Source organism: Hippopotamus amphibius, chromosome 1 (assembly GCF_030028045.1).
Source record: "Hippopotamus amphibius kiboko isolate mHipAmp2 chromosome 1, mHipAmp2.hap2, whole genome shotgun sequence".
Taxonomy (NCBI): Eukaryota; Metazoa; Chordata; class Mammalia; order Artiodactyla; family Hippopotamidae; genus Hippopotamus; species Hippopotamus amphibius.
Genome location: NC_080186.1, coordinates 153,329,343 through 153,349,070, shown reverse-complemented (window position 1 = coordinate 153,349,070; position 19,728 = coordinate 153,329,343). Strand labels below are relative to the sequence as shown.

The 19,728-nt window shown below is 41.8% G+C and overlaps 2 protein-coding genes across 2 annotated transcripts in view; one reads left to right on the top strand and one right to left on the bottom strand.

Annotated features, from left to right (window-relative positions):
- The window catches only part of SH3TC2 (SH3 domain and tetratricopeptide repeats 2), a 66,796-nt gene that overhangs the window by 17,351 nt on the left and 29,717 nt on the right, over positions 1-19,728 (bottom strand). The window contains exons 9-12 of the mRNA XM_057731620.1: positions 16,446-16,579; positions 13,630-13,671; positions 11,808-13,505; positions 11,519-11,699 (exon numbers count right to left, since the gene is read on the bottom strand). Of these exons, the coding sequence (XP_057587603.1) occupies positions 11,519-11,699; positions 11,808-13,505; positions 13,630-13,671; positions 16,446-16,579 (2,055 nt within the window). The remainder of the gene's footprint in view (positions 1-11,518; positions 11,700-11,807; positions 13,506-13,629; positions 13,672-16,445; positions 16,580-19,728) is intronic.
- Positions 4,450-5,673, top strand: LOC130851381 (eukaryotic translation initiation factor 1-like). The gene has a single exon (XM_057731604.1). It carries the CDS (start codon positions 4,510-4,512, stop codon positions 4,849-4,851), a length of 342 nt encoding a protein of 113 aa, XP_057587587.1. The 5' UTR covers positions 4,450-4,509; the 3' UTR covers positions 4,852-5,673.

The following is a 19,728-nucleotide window of genomic DNA, read 5'->3' as shown; positions in this document are numbered from 1 at the left end:
AGACATATATATAGTACCAACTGTAAAATAGATAGCCAGTGGGAAGTTGTTGCATAACAAAGGGAGTCCAACTCGAGGATGGAAGATGCCTTAGAGGACTGGGACGTGGAAGGTGGACGGGACTCGAGGGAGGGTGGGGGGGGGAGTTGAGGGAGGGAGGGAATATGGGGATATGTGTATAAAAACAGATGACTGAACTTGGTGTACCCGCAAAAAACTAATTTAAAAAAAAATGGGGGAGGACCTGAACAGACGTTTTTCCATAGAAGATATACAAAGGCCAACAGGCACATGAAAATATTCTCAACATCACTAATCATCAGGGAAATGAAAATCAAAACCACAATGAGATATCACCTCACACCTGTCAGAATGACTATTATCAAAAGAGACAACAAACAGAAGTATTGGGGAGGATGTGGAGGAAAGGGAACCCTCGGCAGTGTTGGTGGGAATGTAAATTTGGTGCAGCTACTTTGCAAAACAATATGCAGAAGCTTCAAAATAATAAATATAGAACTGCCATAAAAAAAAAAATCCTCATAGAAACCCCAAGCCATAAGAATTCTTAGCTCATTTTGTAAATAAAGAAACTCAGTGGGTTTTTAAAACCTTGCCCATGTTTGCATTGCTCACCTCTAAAGCTTTATGTTGAGCTCTCTGCTCTTTCATCTTGTAATAACAGCAATGACAGCAATTGTTACCTAGCATTTATTGAGCACTTGGCATGTGCTAGGGGCTTTACATGCATAATTTCATTTAATCACCACAACAACACTAAGAGAGCAGTACTATTATCATATTTGTTTACAAATGGGAAAAATAAGGCTTTGAAGGGGCAGTAACACAGACCAGGTAATAAATCCTGAGAATCAGACTCCAGAGGCCCCCACAAACCCTCAATTTCTGGCTCAGACATCAGCTTGTGGGAAGGCTTTAGCTTTTTTTATCACTTTAACAACTTCGAAATTGTGAAGGACGCAAGCTCCCTCATACCTTGAACGAAGTGCCCCCATCGTCAAAAGTCAGGTGGTAATATACATCCTAGCCTTGTGATCAAATGAGAACATGTCAGCAACAGCAATTCTTTCCTTGTTTATGATTCTAAAAGTGTTAGGGATTAGTCATATTAGCTATACTGAAAACCAAACATTGAAGCATTTTTTTTGTTCAGTTCCACAGAAGTAAGATGCACAAGGATACGAATAAAAGCCAGGAATAATGACCTCGAGGCTACTACTGTATTCACATGCAAAGAATCATTACTTTGCAAAGACCTGTTGCATGCAAGGCATTTCTTTCTAAAAAATAATATGCACATCCTCTGTGACACTTAGCACCATTTATGTGATACCTCTGGCAATTATGTATACAATACCTACTTCCTGAACTAGATGATAAGCATTGTGAGCTCAAGGACTATGTCTCATTTGTCCAGTTTTTAGCGCAGTGCATGAGCCATAGTAGATGTTCAGCAAGAATTTGTTGAATTGATCCAATAGAGCCACAAAGTTCTCATGGACCTCAAGGGGTCCAGTTCTTAGCTGAGTCTATAGACAGTCTAGAGTATTGTCTGTATCGTGTCACCTGGAGACAGAAGACAAGACCCTTAACGACCTTTCTCATTGAGAGATTGACAAACTTCCTCACACTAAAATTTGTAGTCATCACCCTGAAGGCAGAGAAAGCAAGACTCAGAAGGTACTGAACAAAGGGACAGCAAGCTGTCCCAATACAAAATTCTGAAGGCTGAGCCAAAGTTTTTATCTATTTTTTCTCCCTTACTACCCACCATCACTAAACCCTAGAGAAAACCTTTCAAATAGGAGGAATACAAATGAGTAAAAAGCAGTATGGATAGTGAAAAACACCTTAAATTTAGGATTCAGGGATCTGTGCTAATACCAGTGAGATAGGTAGTATAAGCAGTCTGGACTCTCCATAGCAGGCAGAGGACTGAACAGATGACAAATGAGGCCATTCTCACCCATATAATTCTGAGAGGTTTCACCATAAGTCATCTACACCTATTGTTTACTGAGGATGAAAATTATTGGCTGAGCAGACAAAATACATACAGAGTAGTTAAGAAAAAGCAATCTAGGCCAAGGGTTGGCAAACTGTGGCCCGTAAGCCAAATCCAGCCTTCCACCTGCTTTTGTAAGCAAAGTCTTATGGGAACCCAGCCATATTCTTTTATATATTATCTATAGCTATTTTCACACTACAGTTGCAGAGTGCAGTAGCTGTGAGAGAGACCACATGGACATAAAGCCTAAAACATTTACTATCTGAGCTTTAATTAAAGAGTTTGATGACTCCTGTTCTAGACACAGATTAGGTATCGATCTCTGCTGTGCAGCTTCATGCAAGTTACCTGACTTTTTAGTTCTCAATTTCTACAATTCTTTCTTCCTCATATGGTCATCCTGAAATTGCACATTGCTTGGTAATCATCGAATGCCTTCTGTTACTATTTTGACCACCATTTTCAATACAGATGCTGACTGCACCAGTCCGGAGGCCCACTGCAACCCTCTACCCCCACCCAACCTTCACTCCCTCCTAAGGGTTAGGCTGTAGTCCTCTCTCTCCTTTAGTACCTATACTCAGAGAAACATCAAACTCGGTCTGTTAAACCTACAGAATGTCTTTCAAATGTGTCCTCACCTTTCCATTGCTATGGCTATTTGCTTGCCCCAAAATGGTATTCTCTTACCCTTCTCCACTTTTCAAAATCTTTCCTATCACTCAAAGGCATCTTTAAATGCTATCACCTTTATGAAGTTTTCCGTGACAGATCTGCCAATGCTTAGCTGAAAGTGTTCTTTCCTCTCCCTCCAAACCTGCCCCTACAAATGCCTGCCATCTCGCTCATGAACGCTTCCTGCCTTTCTGCTGTGGCTTTGAGCTTTGTGAGAATGGAAATCCCATGGGGGGAGTTTAGATGAAAAAATGTGCCCCTTACATCAAAAAAAAACCCACTTAATAAATTCCTCCTAGAAATCAGTGCCAGGAACAAATTTGCTCCAACAGATACATTTGTTTATATTCTGTTATCAGACAGTGGGAGCCCATATGGTTTTTCCTTTTTTACCTCAGCTACTAGGAAGCTTAGAGCTAAATTACAGTAACCACCTCCAGGTGCATGGAAACACCTGTTTATCTATGTCTGTTAGCTGGTCTTTGTTTTTTTTTTTATTTTTTTTTCATGAAGGCTTTGCAGGAGTAGGTGATTTATACATGCTAAATAAATACAGCATTAATAGCACATTCACCTTGATGAACTGAGCATCCTGAAAAGGGATAACAACCTTATGTGTACAGAGGTTTCCTCTGACACCTAAGGCATTTCCCATCTTCCTCTTAGTATTGCTTATATTAGTGGGAAAGCAGGAAAAGTGCATGTTTATTTCCTCCCAATTATACAGAAAAGAATATCAGATATTAGAATTACAGAATACTAGGATTAAAAAACGCTAATCTGGATCAACTTCCAGAACGATGAATTAAGGACCTTCAAAAATTAATCCCCCATAAGAGCAAGGAGAACAGGAGCAAAAATTGTCACAACCAACTTTTTTTCAGAACTCTGGAAATTCACAAAAGGCTTGCAACTATTCAAGGAGTGGTTACTCAAGAACAACAGCTGAACCTTATTCGGAATAGTGACTTTTGTTGCTTTTTAAGTTGCTCTAGAGGCATCTTCTCTCCCCAGCTCTGTGACAGCTTCAAAACCTAAAAGCCTCTCAGTCATGGCACCTGGGAGAACAAGCAGTGTAGCTGCCACTGGAAAGAGCATGGTGAGTTTGGAATTCTCCAGTATTCTATCCCCAGGGAACTGTCACCATTTTACCTGCTTGGAGGTTCACTGAAACCCTCCACTCACGGGGCTTGTTTTATATAAGCTAACTCAGACATCACTTAGTACAAAACACTCTTTTCCCTGAGGTGTTTGTCCAAAAAGATCAGCAGCAATTGTTTAACACTGCTGCTGTCTGAGGTGGTGAAAACATTTGGAGTGAACAATAAGCTGACAAAAAAATAAAAAATAAAAGGAAAAGCTGGGAAATGAAATGTCCATTGGAGGCTCTGAAAAAGTCTCCAGTAGTAGTCCCAGGAATCTAGAAGACCACACAAGCACAAAACTGTGTGCATGCCGAGGAAACCCCTGAGATCGTTATAAATTAAGATGTTAATTATAATCCCCAGGGTAACCACGAAGAAAATAGCTGAAAGAAACATAATAAAAGAAATGACAAGAAAGTTAAAATGGTACAACAGAAAATATCTATTTAACACAAAAGAAGGAAGGAAAGGAGAAATTTTCGAAAGATATAAGATATAGGCCCCAGTCACTGAGCCGCCGTCAAGGACTCAGCAGCCTCCCCCTCGAGCCCCCTCGCTTCCCGACGCTCCGTCCCCCCCGCCCGCCTTCTCCAGCCGCCCGCCTTCTCCAGCCGCCGCCTTCCGCAGGCCGTTTCCACCAAGGAAAAGGAATCGTATCGTATGTCTGCTATCCAGAACCTCCACTCTTTCGACCCCTTTGCTGATGCAAGTAAGGGTGATGATCTGCTTCCTGCTGGCACTGAGGATTATATCCATATAAGAATTCAACAGAGAAACGGTAGGAAGACCCTTACTACTGTCCAAGGGATCGCTGATGATTACGATAGAAAGAAACTAGTGAAGGCGTTTAAGAAGAAATTTGCCTGCAATGGTACTGTAATTGAGCATCCAGAATATGCAGAAGTAATTCAGCTACAGGGTGACCAGCGCAAGAACATATGCCAGTTCCTCGTGGAGATTGGACTGGCTAAGGACGACCAGCTGAAGGTTCATGGTTTTTAAGTGCTTTTGGCTCACTGAAGCTTACGTGAGGATTTCCTTACAATGAGTAGAATTTCCCTTCTGTCCCTTGTCACAAGTTTAAAAACCTCACAGCTTGTATCATGTAACCATTTGGGGTCTGCTTTTAACTTGGACTAGTGTAACTCCTTCATGCAATAAACTGAAAAGAGCCATGCTGTCTAGTCTTGAAGTCCCTCATTTAAACAGAGGTCAAGCAGTAGGCACCTGGCAGTGTCCAGCCTGAAACAAAGCAGTAACAGTGATGTGTCAGCCAAGTCCAGAGCCCCAAGATCACAGACAGGCTATGTCTGGCTAGAAGCTCCTCAGCAATCCCTCTACAGTGTTCCCTGCTCTAAGAGAATGTCACCACCTGAACAGCCCTCGGTGAAGCTGAGAGTGGAGGATGGGGTAAGGCAGCAACGGCAGCTGTACTGCTACAGGGAGTCTGATCATCAGGGAAAGATCCCCTGATGTCTCCAATGTGACCAGGTGGGCAGAGCTTAGAGCCTCACCTTCCCTCTAGTGAGGTGATGGGACATCTGGCTTGCCACCAAGGTCTTTTTGACCAGACATATCCTAGCTGATTGATGTCCAAACTAGAATGTGAGGCCAACCTTCCATCAGGTAAACTTTTGACAAGGGAACAAATTTCAAACCAATGTATCCATCATGTAGCTGTAGAGCTTGCAACTTACTAGCAACAGCTGCCCAATGCCATGTGAAGTAACAAACTGGTTTTTGGTTTTTTTTTTTTCCCCTTCAGTTTTAATGTTATGTAATGTATTTAAACCCTTATTTAAATAAAACTTGTTTTCAGAAAGAAAAAAAAAAGAAAGATATAAGATATATAGAAAACAAATAGCAAAACGGCAGACATGAATCCCACCTTATCAGTAATTACATTAAGTGTAAATGGATTGACCACTCCACTCAAAAGACAGAGATTGGCAGAATGGATTTTTGAAAAGAAAAAACAAAACAACAGCAAAAAATATGACTCAACTGTATGCTGTCTTTATAAGAGATACACTTTAGATTCAAAGGCACAAATAGATTAAAAGTAAAAGTATGGAAAACTTTGGGATACACCATACAAAAAGACCTTGAGTGGCTATATTAATAGCAGATAAAAATAACAAAACTGCCACTAATGACAATGAAGAAAAGTTTATAATGATGAAAGAGTCATTCCGTTAGGAAGATATAACAGTTAGAAACATAATACACCTAAAAATAGAGCCTCAAAATACATGAAGAAAAAGCTGACACACTTTAGGGGAAAAATAGACAATTCAACCACAATAATTGGAGATTTAAATACCCCATTGTCAATAATGGATAGAACAACTAGACACAAGAACAAAATGCAATAGAAGACTTTAGCTATAAACCAATTAGACCTAACAAACATCTCTAAAAACACTACAATGAATGGAGATACACATTCCTCTCAAGTGCACATGGAACATCCTACAGAACAGACCATTTGGTAGGCCTTTCTCAATAACTTTAGGCCTTCTCAATAAATTTAAAAGGAAATCATACAAAGTATGTCCTCCCAACACAACTGAATGATATTAAAAATTGATAACAGAAAGAAATTTGGGAAATTCACAAATACGTGAAATTTAAACAACATACTCCTAAATAACCAAGGGATCAAAGAAGAAATCACAAGGGCTATTAGAAAATACTTTGAGATGAATGAAAACAAAAACACAACATACCAAAATTGGATTAAATGGAGTGAAAGCAGTGATCAGAGAGAAACTTATAGTTGTAAATATTTACATTGAAGAATAAGGAAGATCTCAAATCAATAACCTAACATCCCACCTTTCATCCCACTTGAAAAATAAAGAGCAAAGTAAAACCAAAGCAAGCACAATTAAGAAAAATAATAAATATTAAATCAGAAAAAAAGGATGTAGAGAATAGAAAAACAATAGAGAAAACCAAAAAAATCAAAAGTTGGTTTTTAAAAGATTTTTTAAAAGACAAATCTTTTGATCAAGAAAAACAAGATAAAAAACTAGGAACTAAAGTGGGGACATTACTACTAACAGAAATAACTATAGAAATAAAAAGAATACATACAAAAATCAACTGTATTTCTAAACACTGTCAATGAACAATCAAAAAGTGAAATTCAGAAGACAATTCCATTTACAATAGCATCAAAAACTACTTCAGAATATTTAACAAAAGGAGTGCAAAATTAATATTCTAAAACTACAACACACTGTTGAAAGGTGTTAAAGCATACCTAAGTAAATGAAAAGATATTCCAGGTTCACGAACTGGAAGGCATGATGCTGTTAAGATGGCAATATTACCCAAATTGATCTACAGATTCAACATTATCCCTATCAAAATCCTAGCTGGCTTCTCTGCAGAAGTTGAAAAGCTGATGTTAAATTTCATATGGAAAGACAAGGGACCCAAGATGCCCAAAACAATCTTGAAGAAGAATAACAAGTTTGAGAGACACACACTTTCCAATTTAAAACTTACCATGAAGCTATGATAAACACAATAGTGTAGTCTGGCACAGGCTAGACATATAGATCTACTGAATAGAATTTAGCACCCAGAACTAAACCCTTACATTTATGGTCAACTGATTTTAAACAATGGTGCCAAAAACATTCAATGGAGGAAAATAATTTTTTCAACAAGTGCCACTAGGACAACTGGATATTCACACAAAAGAATCAAACTGAACCCCTGTCTCACACCATAATCAAAAATTAACTCAAAATGGCAAAAAGGGAAATTTTTGTGACCTTGGATTAGGCAACAATTAAAAAAATAGATAACTTCAAAAAGATGCCATCTAGGAAGTGAAAAGAAAACAGATGATCTGGGAGAAAATATTTGCAACTCATATATTTATTGATAAGAGATTTTTACCAGAATACATAAAGAACTCTTACAACTCAATTAAAAGCCAAACAACACAAAAAACTGGGCAAAGAATTTAAAGAGAGATTTCTCCAAAGATACACAAATGACCGGTAAGCACATGAAACGAAGTTCAACATCTTAGTCATTAGGGAAAAGTAAATCAAACCCACAATGAGATAATCACTTCATACCTAATAGGATGGGTACATAAAAAAGACAGACAATAACAAGTATTGGCAAGAATGTGGAAACATTGGAACCCTCATACATTGCTAAAAGGAATGTAAAATGGTACAGTTACTTTGGCAGTTCCCCAAAAGTTTAGCTACAGAGTTACCATATGACCCTGAATTCTCTTGTATATACACAAGAGAACTGGAAAAATAAATTCACACAAAAACTTGTTCAGGTATGTACACAGCAGCATTAATCACAATAGTCACAAAGTTGCAATAATTCGAATGTCTTTCAACTTATGACTAGATAAGTAAATGTGATACATCCATATAGCAGACTAATACTCAGCAATAAAAAGGAATGAAGTACTGATACATGTGACAACACATATGAAAGAAGTGAAAGAAGCCAGTCACAAAAGGCTGTATCCTGTATGATTCCATTTATATGAAATGTTCAGAATTGGCAAATCCATAGAGACAGAAAGTAGACTAGTGGTTGCCAGGCTACTAGGTAGGGGTGGGTTAATGGGAAAAGACTACTAATGGGTATAGGGTTTCTTTTGGGAGCCATGAAAATATTCTAATATTAGATAGTGTTAATGGTTACAAAACTCTGTGAATATGCTAAAGATCACTGAACTGTATATTTAAAAGATAACTTTATGGTATATGATTATATCTCAATAAAGCTATTATAAAAAGCTCAATTCAGGGCATTTTTCTGTAAGAGTCCTGAGTAACCAGCCTCTACTTGAATACTTGTAATGATGACACACTCTCTTCCACATAGGGTAGACTGATCCATTTTTGGATAGTTCTTTTGAAAACTGTTTTCCTAACCATTAAATTCCCCACCATCCACCACAGTACCCAATACATCAGAAGGGCTCCTATAGTGGGATACAATGCTGGACCAGCATTTCATAGTGATATTTTTAAGTGAAAAAAGTAACATAAGAGTATATTAAGTAACAGTTTCTATCATAATCCCATTTAAGTAACTAAAAAATGTGTAAATTATATATATCTAACATATATTTAATATAGAGAATATGTATCATATATAACCTTTCATATGTGTAGAATATTTCTTGATGGCTATTTAAAAATCTTTAAGTAGTTACTTCTGAAGAGTCTTAGGGAAAAGGAGGTTGCAATAAGATCTTTATTTTTCAACTATAACCTTCAGTACTGGTTTAATTATTTTTTTACCATAAGCAAATATAATAGAATTTTAAACAACTTAAATTTTAGAAAGAAAACCTTATTTTTGATTTGGGTGGTAATCCCTGATATTCCAGTTCACGATCTGTTATTTGGGTCCTTATCAGTGCAAACTCCCCTAAGAAAAGACCCACTCTGTTCTATAGCTAATACTCTGTAGGTCAGGTTCTAAACATGCTGCTGGAAAGGGCATCTGAGGTTCCACTGTCAGCAGTCTGACAACTGTAATTGTCACTGAAGACCAGAAAGTCTGTCTCCAAGTTGCAAGCACCTTTTTTCCCTTACCTGAATCCTGAGCAAAAAAACTAGGGGCTCCCTCCGGCAAACTCCCTCATTCTCCATCTTAATCTCCTCTCCAGCAGCCAACTCAGCATATAGCTGCAGCTCAGGGCTGTAAGCTAGTGGACTAAATAAATAACTTGCTAACTACTTGGCTGCCCACACAAACACGTATGTCTATGCTAGACACAAGGTCTGCCCAGGACACATTATTAGCTCATGGCAAGCTTAGGTTTCCTGATTCCTAATCCAGTTTTGGTCGCTCTTCTCCCTGCTCTGTGGCCTGTGACTTCCTCCAGATGCTTCCTGGAGCAACTGCAGCCCTACTCCTTCCCTCCTCTCTGTCACCCCCATCAGCTAAGAAGTCCAGTATTCCTTCACACTGCCTTAGGAAAGGCCTCTGCACTCTGTGTTGAGAGCATTCAGGGCTTTCTCTCTGGCTTCCCCTTTAGGATTTCGGTGGTTTTTGACAACTGGAGGTGGGAGGAAGACTGTGAGCAAAGAATGGCAGTTGGATAGGTGATTAATCACTGGACAGTGATTAATTCAAGACTGAACTTGCACACAAGGAGGGGTGCTATAACCTGACACATATTTGCCACCCAAAATCCAGTCCCTTAAAAGTCAGCTTTCCCAAAGCCCATTCTCACTGTGCCTCGCCATGAATATATGACTATTTCATCTCTAAGGTTAATTCAAGCCTACCTTGTCCATCTGCTCCAAAACCATACAAAATCCTAGGGTGTTCTGAATAGAAGAAGGGTGGTGCTGGGGCCAGACTTCCTGTCCCCTCACAGGCTGCAAGGATCCAAAACTCCCTTTCTGGGACTAAAAGCAATGGGATATTTGGATTTTTATAAGAGAGGGAAGAGATGAGGAAGAGGGAGACAGAGTGGGAGAGAGAAAGAGAAAGAGAGATCCATTATCTGATTATTAATGATCTGATTGACCAGGTGCCCAAGTTACCACATTGCCTAGAAAAACAAAAATTGTCATTTAAATAGTTTCTCCTCAATTACCTTTCTGCTCAACATTAGCAATTATCCCTGCTCTGCTAGAAGTCATTCATAATTATGAATACAATGCTACAATGCTAATCTGTCACAAAGTGAAATTAGATATCTTGCAAACCATGTAAAATTTAATGGAATGAATTAAAGGCTTATTAGAGAGCAGAACTGTAGGCCATGCCACCAGCAAATGAGGATCAGGCAGATCTGACCAGTGAAGAGACAGAAAAGGGAAAATCAGCAAGAGATGGCAGGATAGTTCACTTGAGAATAATTTAAATATCAAAGGGTGAAAAAAGGGCTTTGGATAAAAACAGTTAAGCTTTGGGATATTTTTGCAAAAAATGAGTTTCTAAGAGAGTGCTTAAAAAGTCAGTCACAAAACAAAGGAGGTTTAATTGTGCAATTATACAGCTTTGTCAACACAAGCTGAAAAATTAACACTTCTTTTGTTGTGTGTTTATTCTACAACTTAGTGCATAGTTGAAATTATAATGTAAGCTTCTTAACTAAAAAGTGAAAATAAACTTAGTTTCATCATTTCCAGTTTCATTTTAAAGGTATGGTTCCAATCAAAAATTTTTACTGTGAAATTTTACATTCCTGCTTTCTATGCATTTATTTACTTTGTGTCCTTTCTCTAATACCAACTGTCCTCAGGTAATGAAGACCTCCTGAGGGTTCCACAGTCCTCAGTATAACTGCCACCTCTCTGAATTATGCACCCTCAGCCACATTCACTTGATGGGTTGTTAGAGAAACACACAGGTAATTGTAACACAGCCAACATGACTGAGCCTTCTGTCTATCAGGCACTGTTCCAAGTGCCCCGTGTGCATTAACTGGTGAGGAAGCACAGGCACAGAGAAGTGTAAAAACCTGCCCAAAGTCACACAGCTAATAATTGATAGATGGCACTGAGTCTGCAATGTGGCTGAGACCACGTTCTTTTCCCTGACACCATAAACATATCATGTGCATTTGGACTTGACTGCATGAGAGAAAGAATACTGATTCTCCTTAAGGAAGAAAAGATGTTTCTAGAACCATCCCTGAGTCTTGACTCACCTGGCTGTATTTAGGTTCCGATAGAGTTGCCCAAGGGACTCTAGCAGCCTCCCCTCCATCTCCCGGTTCCTGAGTTGCTGAGCCAGAGTCAGCCAGTGCTCGTGGTAGGTGATGCATGCCTCGGGGTTTGGGGACACAGAGCTGTAGAAATGGCAGAGGGATTTGGTGACCTGAAGCTGACCTGAACATAAAGCAGGAACATGGATGAGAAGACTAGAGATAGGACAAAGGAAAAGACGTCTTCTAACACTTTTCTCTAAAGCGTCTCAGCAGCACAGGACATACTCACTCTTTAGGTGTTGATGCCTTAAGCCAAACAGCAATGCCATTTCATAACAAAAGCGGCCACTGGCCAGCTGGTGTCCACACACCTCGACTTGGGCTAACCAGAGAAGCACCTGTACTAATTCCATGTCTGTCTCCATGTTGGTCTGGAGTTTAGAATAAAGTTTCACAGCCTGCAGAAGATAGTCTCTGGCTGGTTGCTGAGTCCAGGATTTAAGGGTCAGATAGCCAAGGTTGGCCAAAGCCACCGCCTGGTTACGCACATCACTCACCTCCTGGGCCCTGTTCAAGGCCCGAAGATAGCTCTTGGCTGCCCTGTTCACTCGGCCTTCACCTTGAAGTGTGAGTCCTAGGAGGTTATGGACCACTCCCTTTTGGATAACACTCTCTGTCTCCTTCAGGGAGTATAAGAGTGGCTCAAGGATGTCCAAAGCCTTCTTTGCCTGGCTGGCTAAGAGATAGGCCCATGCCAAGCAGAGGGAAGACTCAAAAGCTTCCTGCTCACTCAGCAGCTTGCCTAGCACCAAGGCTTGGCTCAGATAGTAGATGGCACCATCAGGAGACCTGTGTTGGAGGTACACTTTGGACAGGATGAGACACAGGGCCCTCTGGGTGCTCCGATCCACCTGCTCCTCACAGGCAGCCAGTGCCTGCCTGAGTGTTGGGCAGGCTAGGGCAGAAACTTCACCCCAGCTTGCAGAGGGGATGCCAAGGAGCTTGGTGGTGTTCTGAAGGACCAGGTGGACCTGCCAAATCGGAAGGGCCAACCCTTGGGTGCTCTGAGTACCACGTTGCTGGACAGAAGCCACCGCAAGGTGTGGCAGATATTTCTTGTCATAGAGAAAACTCAAGATGGTGGCTACAGCATCTGAGGTGGGAGGGTATCCAGAGAGGAGCTGCAGGCGCTCGGCAAAGGGTAGGACCTCGTCATGCCGGCCAAGGCTTAGGAGCAATCGGATAGCTAGGAAGCAGGCCCTGGCCTCCAGGGGGCAGCTGCCCGACACGATGCCCTGTCTCAGCACATAGGCCACCACGTCCAGTTCATTCTTGGCACTATACTCCCGGTCAGGCAGGCAGGCCAACAGGGCACCTGCCTTTTCCAGCAGGGCCGAGCCCTTATGCCTCAGCCTCTGCCTCAGGTAGATGGCCGCCAAATTGATGTATAGGGCAGCCACCAAGGACAGGTCCTTAAATGCCCCATTGAGAATGTGGATGGCCTCCTCAAAGTACACCCTGGCCTGAGAGAGTTTGACCTTCCTGACACTTAGCCGGCCCAGGAGGAAGCAGAGCCGGGCATGGGCCCAGGTCATGTGGCTCCGCTTGGCCCACTTCCTTGAGGCCTCCAGGTAGGCCACGAGCTCATCCTCCTCAGAGTAGCTGTAAAAGGAAGTTGTGAGGAAAGAGAAGGAAAAATCATAGAGGCTCTTAAAGTGGTCAGCATAACCCTCGTGATCCAGAAAAGCCAATATGGGGGCGAAGTTCTCAGCCTCCTCCTCCTCCTGACTGGTGTTCAGGTCCATGAGCAGTTCCGGGTCATCAAGGTCATCAGGCTCCGGCAGGTGATAGGTGTCTGAGGCGGCTGAAAGGAGCTCCTCCTCCAGGCTGGAGTCCTCGGAGCTGCTGGACTGTCTGGAGCTCATGGCCTGATGCTCCTCCCAGGCTCCACCAGGCTGGGTCTCCTTGAAGCCTTCAGGCTGGGATGCTGTAAGGGACAGGCAGAATTGAGCAACCCTAAGTACCTGCAACTATGGTGGCCAGCTCTTAGCAAGAGGACAGGATGCTGTCCTACAGGACTGGAGGTCAGGTTCAGCATGATCTCTACTCACCACTCAGATCATTTGGAAGACTCTGGATGGATTCAAACCCACCTGGATAGAGATGAAGGACAAACCCGTGTTAGGTCAGAATGGCCCAGGATGCCTATGTTAGCATGTGTTCCCTGACCAGTGGCCCCTTAGGAAACTTCGTGTTTCAGTTTCAGACCATCTGCCATCCCTGAGGAAGGCAGCATCTTCCCTTCACCATCACTGCTGCAGGGACCTGAAGATCATCTTGTGTAATCCACTGACCTTATACTTGGGAACTGAGGTAGAAATGAGAACAGCGTAACAGAAGAAAAGCCAGAAACAGAAGCTCTATGCCAAGAGGTGCAGGTATGGGGTGGGGGGGATGATGGAATCTGAAGGCCCAAATGTCTCAGTGAGTTTATGACAGAGCCATGAACAGAACTCCAAGGGCAGCGCACTTTGTGGCAAGTGGCATTGCCTCCCATTTCTGTGTGTACAGCCTTCCTTCTTCTTTCCTCCATATATTCATCATCCACCCACTCAACAGACAGATTCAGAGTGCACAATGTGCTTTGTAAATTTAACAGGATGAGGTGACCAAATGTGAACAATTAAAAAAAGAAGATAAAGAAGCATCTGAGGTTCCTAAGTTTTGTTCCCTGAAGTACCTTGGTGGGATGAGGTAGGAGAAGGGACAGTCTTGAGCAGTTTTAGCCGTTTTGAGTTTGTGGTACTTGCAGGAGCTCTAGCAGAGAATGAAATAGATCTGCAGCCAAGGAGAAAATTAGAGACTTGCAAATATGGATTTATGACTGACAACAGGTCACAAAGAGTGCATCAAAGTCCCAGAAGAAGGATTTGGAAGGAAATGCAAAGCAGGTGCGGGAGGAGTGGGGAGAGGGGATTTGTGAAGGAGCCAAAGAAACTTCAGAATTTACTGGAAGATGGGAGCCAACGAAGCAGACAGAAAAGGTAGTCTGAAAAGAGAAAAGAGGAGTCACAGAGACCACGGTGGCTTATGGTGCAGCCACCTAACTAACAAAAGTGAAATAAGACAAGGTGAGAACCAAGAAGACGATTTTGGGCTTGGCAGCAAAGAAGCTGACCCCTTGGCTAAAGCAGCCACAGTGGAGCTTGTGGAGGTGAAGGCCAGGTTCACGCTCCATAGGACAGGGGCTCTAGAAAGAAGACTCTACCTCTTCCTGGCAAAGAAGCAAGAGCCTGTGCCTGTACTCTGAACTCTCCAGTGAACGCTGAGGGTAGCAAGCCCCTCACCAAGTCAAGCCTCCGCTTGCTATTCTCTGGGGAAGGCTTCTTCGGTGAGTGTCATTGCAGTTACTTAAGATCTGCAACCCCCGAAGGACCCACAGCCAAACACAGCAGAGCTACAAAGCTGGGCTCTGGAAAGCTGTTCATGACCCTGGCCCTCACTGACGTTGTGGAACACGTGCCAATCTTATGCAGTCATTTCTCTCCAGGCCAGGACCACCAAGAGCACCAATGATGCATGAGTTACCAAAAAAAGAAAAGAAAAAAGAAATGCTTCCTCTGGGAAGAAGAATTACAGGGCGTAGGCCTTGGAGGAGTTGGAATTTACCAATAGTATGCCCCCTCTGCTGGCTGCCTTGGTGCCAGGGACAGCCTGTGCAGCCATAAGGCACAGCCCTGCACCCAAGAGAGTTGCACTCCTGGTCTGTAGATGAGAGCTAATGGGCTGCCTGAGACCTGCCCCTGGATCTCTCTCAACAGCTGGATCAACGGTTGGTGGATACCTTGGATCCAAGCCTGTAGCCACCCCTGCCTCCAAGGCAGACCCAAAATAGTCCTTGATTTTCAGACCTTTCAGACCTCCTGCCTACCAGGCTGCAATCATAGCTTCAGCTTCCTGGCTCAGCCTGGTCAGGCAGTGTGACTGGCTTGTGGCAAGGAAATGCTGCCAGGGCCCGTGCTGATGCCTGGACAAGGTGCTCGTCACAAACGTCCCTGTGCCTGGAGAAAGTCTCCAACTCCCACCTCTGCTCTGGGAGCTGGCCTGAGGGTCCCTTTTGCAGAATTTCTGGCTGTACCCATGAAATGTGTGCCATCTAATCTGGCCACACAGGAGTAGACACAACATCACCATCACTGAAGAGATAGGAGAAACAAGAATCCTTCCTCAAATGCTGTCAGTGGATGAATGCACTTCCTGACACACAGCAGTGGGCCCCTCCCAAAGTAAAGGAGTATCATTCATTCACTCAGTCAGTCATTCAGACACTGCTGAAAACTGTGCTAGACATTGAGGCCCCTCACCCACCCAAGGCCAACATACCCAACAGTCCAATGTCATTTTGTGTCAGGGGCAGTGTGGTAAAGTAGGGATTGTCCTGAGCAGAAAATTAGTGCCTGGCTCAGGCACTAATTCACTTGGGCCTCAGTTTCCTAGTCTGTAAAATGAGAGAAGTCATCTCTTAGGGTCCTTCTAGCTATAACATTCTATGACCCCACCTTTATTATTGGGGAGCTAGAGCTTCTTCCGCCATAGAAAGAGAACCCTCAGTCACAACTCAGGAAGTTTTCTTGTCCAGGATTAGAATGGGAGGCTCAATATGGCCAGCCTCCCACGCTATAGCTGAGTTGATTTCATCACATATCATAGTTTCTAGGCAGCAAGTCCCCTGCAATTCCAGAATTGTCTGAAATCCAAAGTGAAAATGCTGCTAATCAAATATGAACCACGTCATCAACTGAACCATGGTCATGCCTCACATTCATGCATGGGATTATACTTTAGAGATATTCTGTTTCTGGTTAGGAATACGCCCTTAGTTTTGAGGACCTTGGACTTTCACAGGGTCTGAGGAGCAAACACTCACTAAGTCGGTAGACAGATGTTATGTCAGTCTGAGCAAGCGTGTGGAGGAAGCTGGCACACTCAGCTTTCCTGTCACTTTCCAGGACCCCCAGAGAGCATCTTTCCTCATCACTGAAAAAGGCAGAGTTCTTGCTCCTGTATTGAGGCAAAAGACATAGACACAGATCAATGCAAGGTTCCAGACATGACCCCTTCTCTCTCCACCCTAGGATGTAGTGAAGGACACAAAGAAGCCATCAACCCACATGCCCAGAGCTGAACTCAGACTACTCATCTCACTGTTGTAAAATGTGCTTATTTATACTGCCAAGGAAGAAGAGATGGTAGCACCTCATCTGTGCAGAACCGACCTATGCAATTGCTGAATCGGTCAAAGTGGCAATGAAAACACCCCTCCTGTTAAAACTCCATCTCTTAAGAAAATCAAAGCCCCTTCCTTTGACCCCTACCCATTCTTTGAGACCACATGGTGACCATTTTTAAGGGAAGAAATAGGAACTGGCTTCCCTAAATGTAAGAGTTGGAAAAGGACCATTAAAAGATGTTTCTTTGACAGGTTATTTCAAGAAAACACTTGGTACTAATGACACAATCTAGAGGAACAATGGAGAAAGCTTGACTGTGGCCAGAAGGAACCTTTCACGTTGGATGTTGACATTGGATTCCATGATTCAGAACAGTGTTATGTAGCATTAAGAGAGGGAAAGAAGGCTAAGGCATGGGAAGAGGGTAGAAGGAGGGCCAGGGGGCTGGAAGAAATGATTATAAATAATAGAGTTCTATATATTCACTCTATTGTATAAACTAATTGTTAAAGGTAATTTGCTTACTAGAGGTCTGTCATAGAATCAAAGAACATGAAAACTAGAAGTGCCTTGGGAAGTATTCAGTCCAGTATCTATTTGGACAACATTAAATATCTTTCAGTTCCAAATATTTTTTAAACTTCAGAATCCAGTTTTAAAACAAACAAAAAAAACCTTGGAAGCCCAAGAATTAATAACAGCTAATACTTGGGGGGGGGTATTATGAATCACACACTATTAACTCATTTAATCTACGCAGTTGCCATATGATGCAGGTACTATTCTTATCTCCTTTTTACAGAGGAAGAGAATGAGGCACAGAAAAATAAAGCTGGTGGTTAGGGAGCGGTACAGCAGGATGTAAGAAGAGTTTCTCCATTTCAAGCAGGGTTAAGGGAGGGGCTGGAATGGAGTGCTGTGGTCTACCACTTACCCATTGTCCACGTAGCTCAGATAAATGCAGTTTGAAAGTTAGTGATGAAAAAACTAGCCACTAATGTGAACTGCTCAAGGTCACACCTCTAATTAGTGGCAGAACTGGCACTAGAGCTGTGTCTTTACATATATGGCTCCTGACACCACAATTCTGAACCCCTATCTCTCTAGCTTGACCTCCAGATTCTCCCCAGCACTGTAAGAGCTTCCATCCTCAAAAGAGCATGTAATTGAATTCTATACCTAAACTCATCTGAGATGAAAAGAATGATATGATCCCAAATTTCTGTAGAACACTTAAATTTTACAAAGGATTCCTGAATTTACTATTTCATTTACTCTTCATGACAACCCTATGATGTAGGTATTTTTATCCATATTTGTAGATGAAGATTCAGAAAGGTTCAGTGACATGCTCAGAATTACACAGCTATAAAGTGGTAAAGCTGACACTGAAGCTGAGGTCTTCTGCCTCTGTGTCCATTGCCTCACAGCTGATCTGCTAACGTCCTGAGTCCCAGATACTTAGAGAGAGTCCAAGAAGCTTGACAAATTACATTAGGGCTTTCCCAGCATGGAGATAGGCTTACAAGGAGTGTGGAAGAGCTTCTAGAAATACAGCAGGCTGATGTGCTCCACACAGGGCACTCTCTCCCCATATACAGACAAAGCATGGATAAACTGTGATAAAGATAAATATTTTAATATATACTTTAACTTTAAAGAAAGAAAGGAAAATTCCTGGGAGCCAGAAACAAGGAGAAACCAAAGCCAAGTTGGTAAGTGAGAGCAGATGGTCCAGAGATGCTGGGGGTTCTCAGCTGGGACACTGACCCTCAGAGCTGGGGCTGATCTCAGGGACAGAAGATGTGACTTTGGACCTGTGTGAAGCAGGGAAGCTGAATGGAGCTCCCTACATAGTTTTGAGCTCCCTACAGCCTAAAGTCTGGAAGGGCTGCAACCTCTGTAAAGAGGAGATTGGAAACTTCTTATAATCTGCCAAGAACACATTTTCTATCTGTCTGAGTGCCTGGAAAAAATAAAACACCTAGGCTTACACCATTATAAGGTGTGTGATCTGAATTTACACTGCACAGTGTAGGTACCACAAACAGAGAACCAGGCCTGGATCATTCAAGTTTCCAGGGAAAGTAAATGCTAAAACTGCTGTGCTGGGATGCTTTCTGCAATCCAGGATTCAGGAAAAGACCATCTCTTAAAATGCTAAAAATAAAACCACACAAGAAAATGAACTACTGACAAATAAAGCCAACAGATGCACAAATGGGTAAGTCAACACTACAAAAACTAGAACTAACAATAATCTGAAGATAATTTATCATAAGCATGATTAAAATAAGGAAATAAAAAGAATGAATAGAAGCTACAATGAAAGTATGGGACTTTGTGAGCAGAAACAAGCATATGTGAAAAGTAGCAAAATAAAAATTTTAGAGGTGAAAATAAAAGCAGGGACATCTGGGACTACATGAGTGAGTTAAACAGTAGGTTAAGTCACAGCAGAGGAGAGAATTAGTGAAACTGAAGACTGTTCTGAGGAAATCACCCAGAATGTAGCCTAGTGTGACAAAAGATGAAAAATATAAAGGAACTGATTAAGTAAGATTAAGGATAGAATGACAAGTCCAACATACCTCTGAAAGGAATTCCAGAAGAGAGACTAAAGAGAATGAGAGAGAGGCAATATTCAAAGGAAGAATGACTGAGAATTTTCCAGAATTGAAGAAAGACATGAGTCTTCAAATTGAAGAAGTACACCAAGTCCTGAGCAAAATAAATAAAAATAATATAATTTTAACATGATTTCCATTTCTTTAAGGTTATAAGTCTTTTCAGGTTTTCTATTTCTCCTAATTGTTCTTTCTGGGTTCAATTATCTATTATTTAACTGTTCAACTTATGGGATGAAAAAAGAGTTAAATATATATAAAGGATAAGAACATAAATTAATAAAATAAAAAAACAAAGTAGAAAAAATTACAAATGTAAGTGTGAAATTAATGAAGTAAAAAAGAAAGAAAT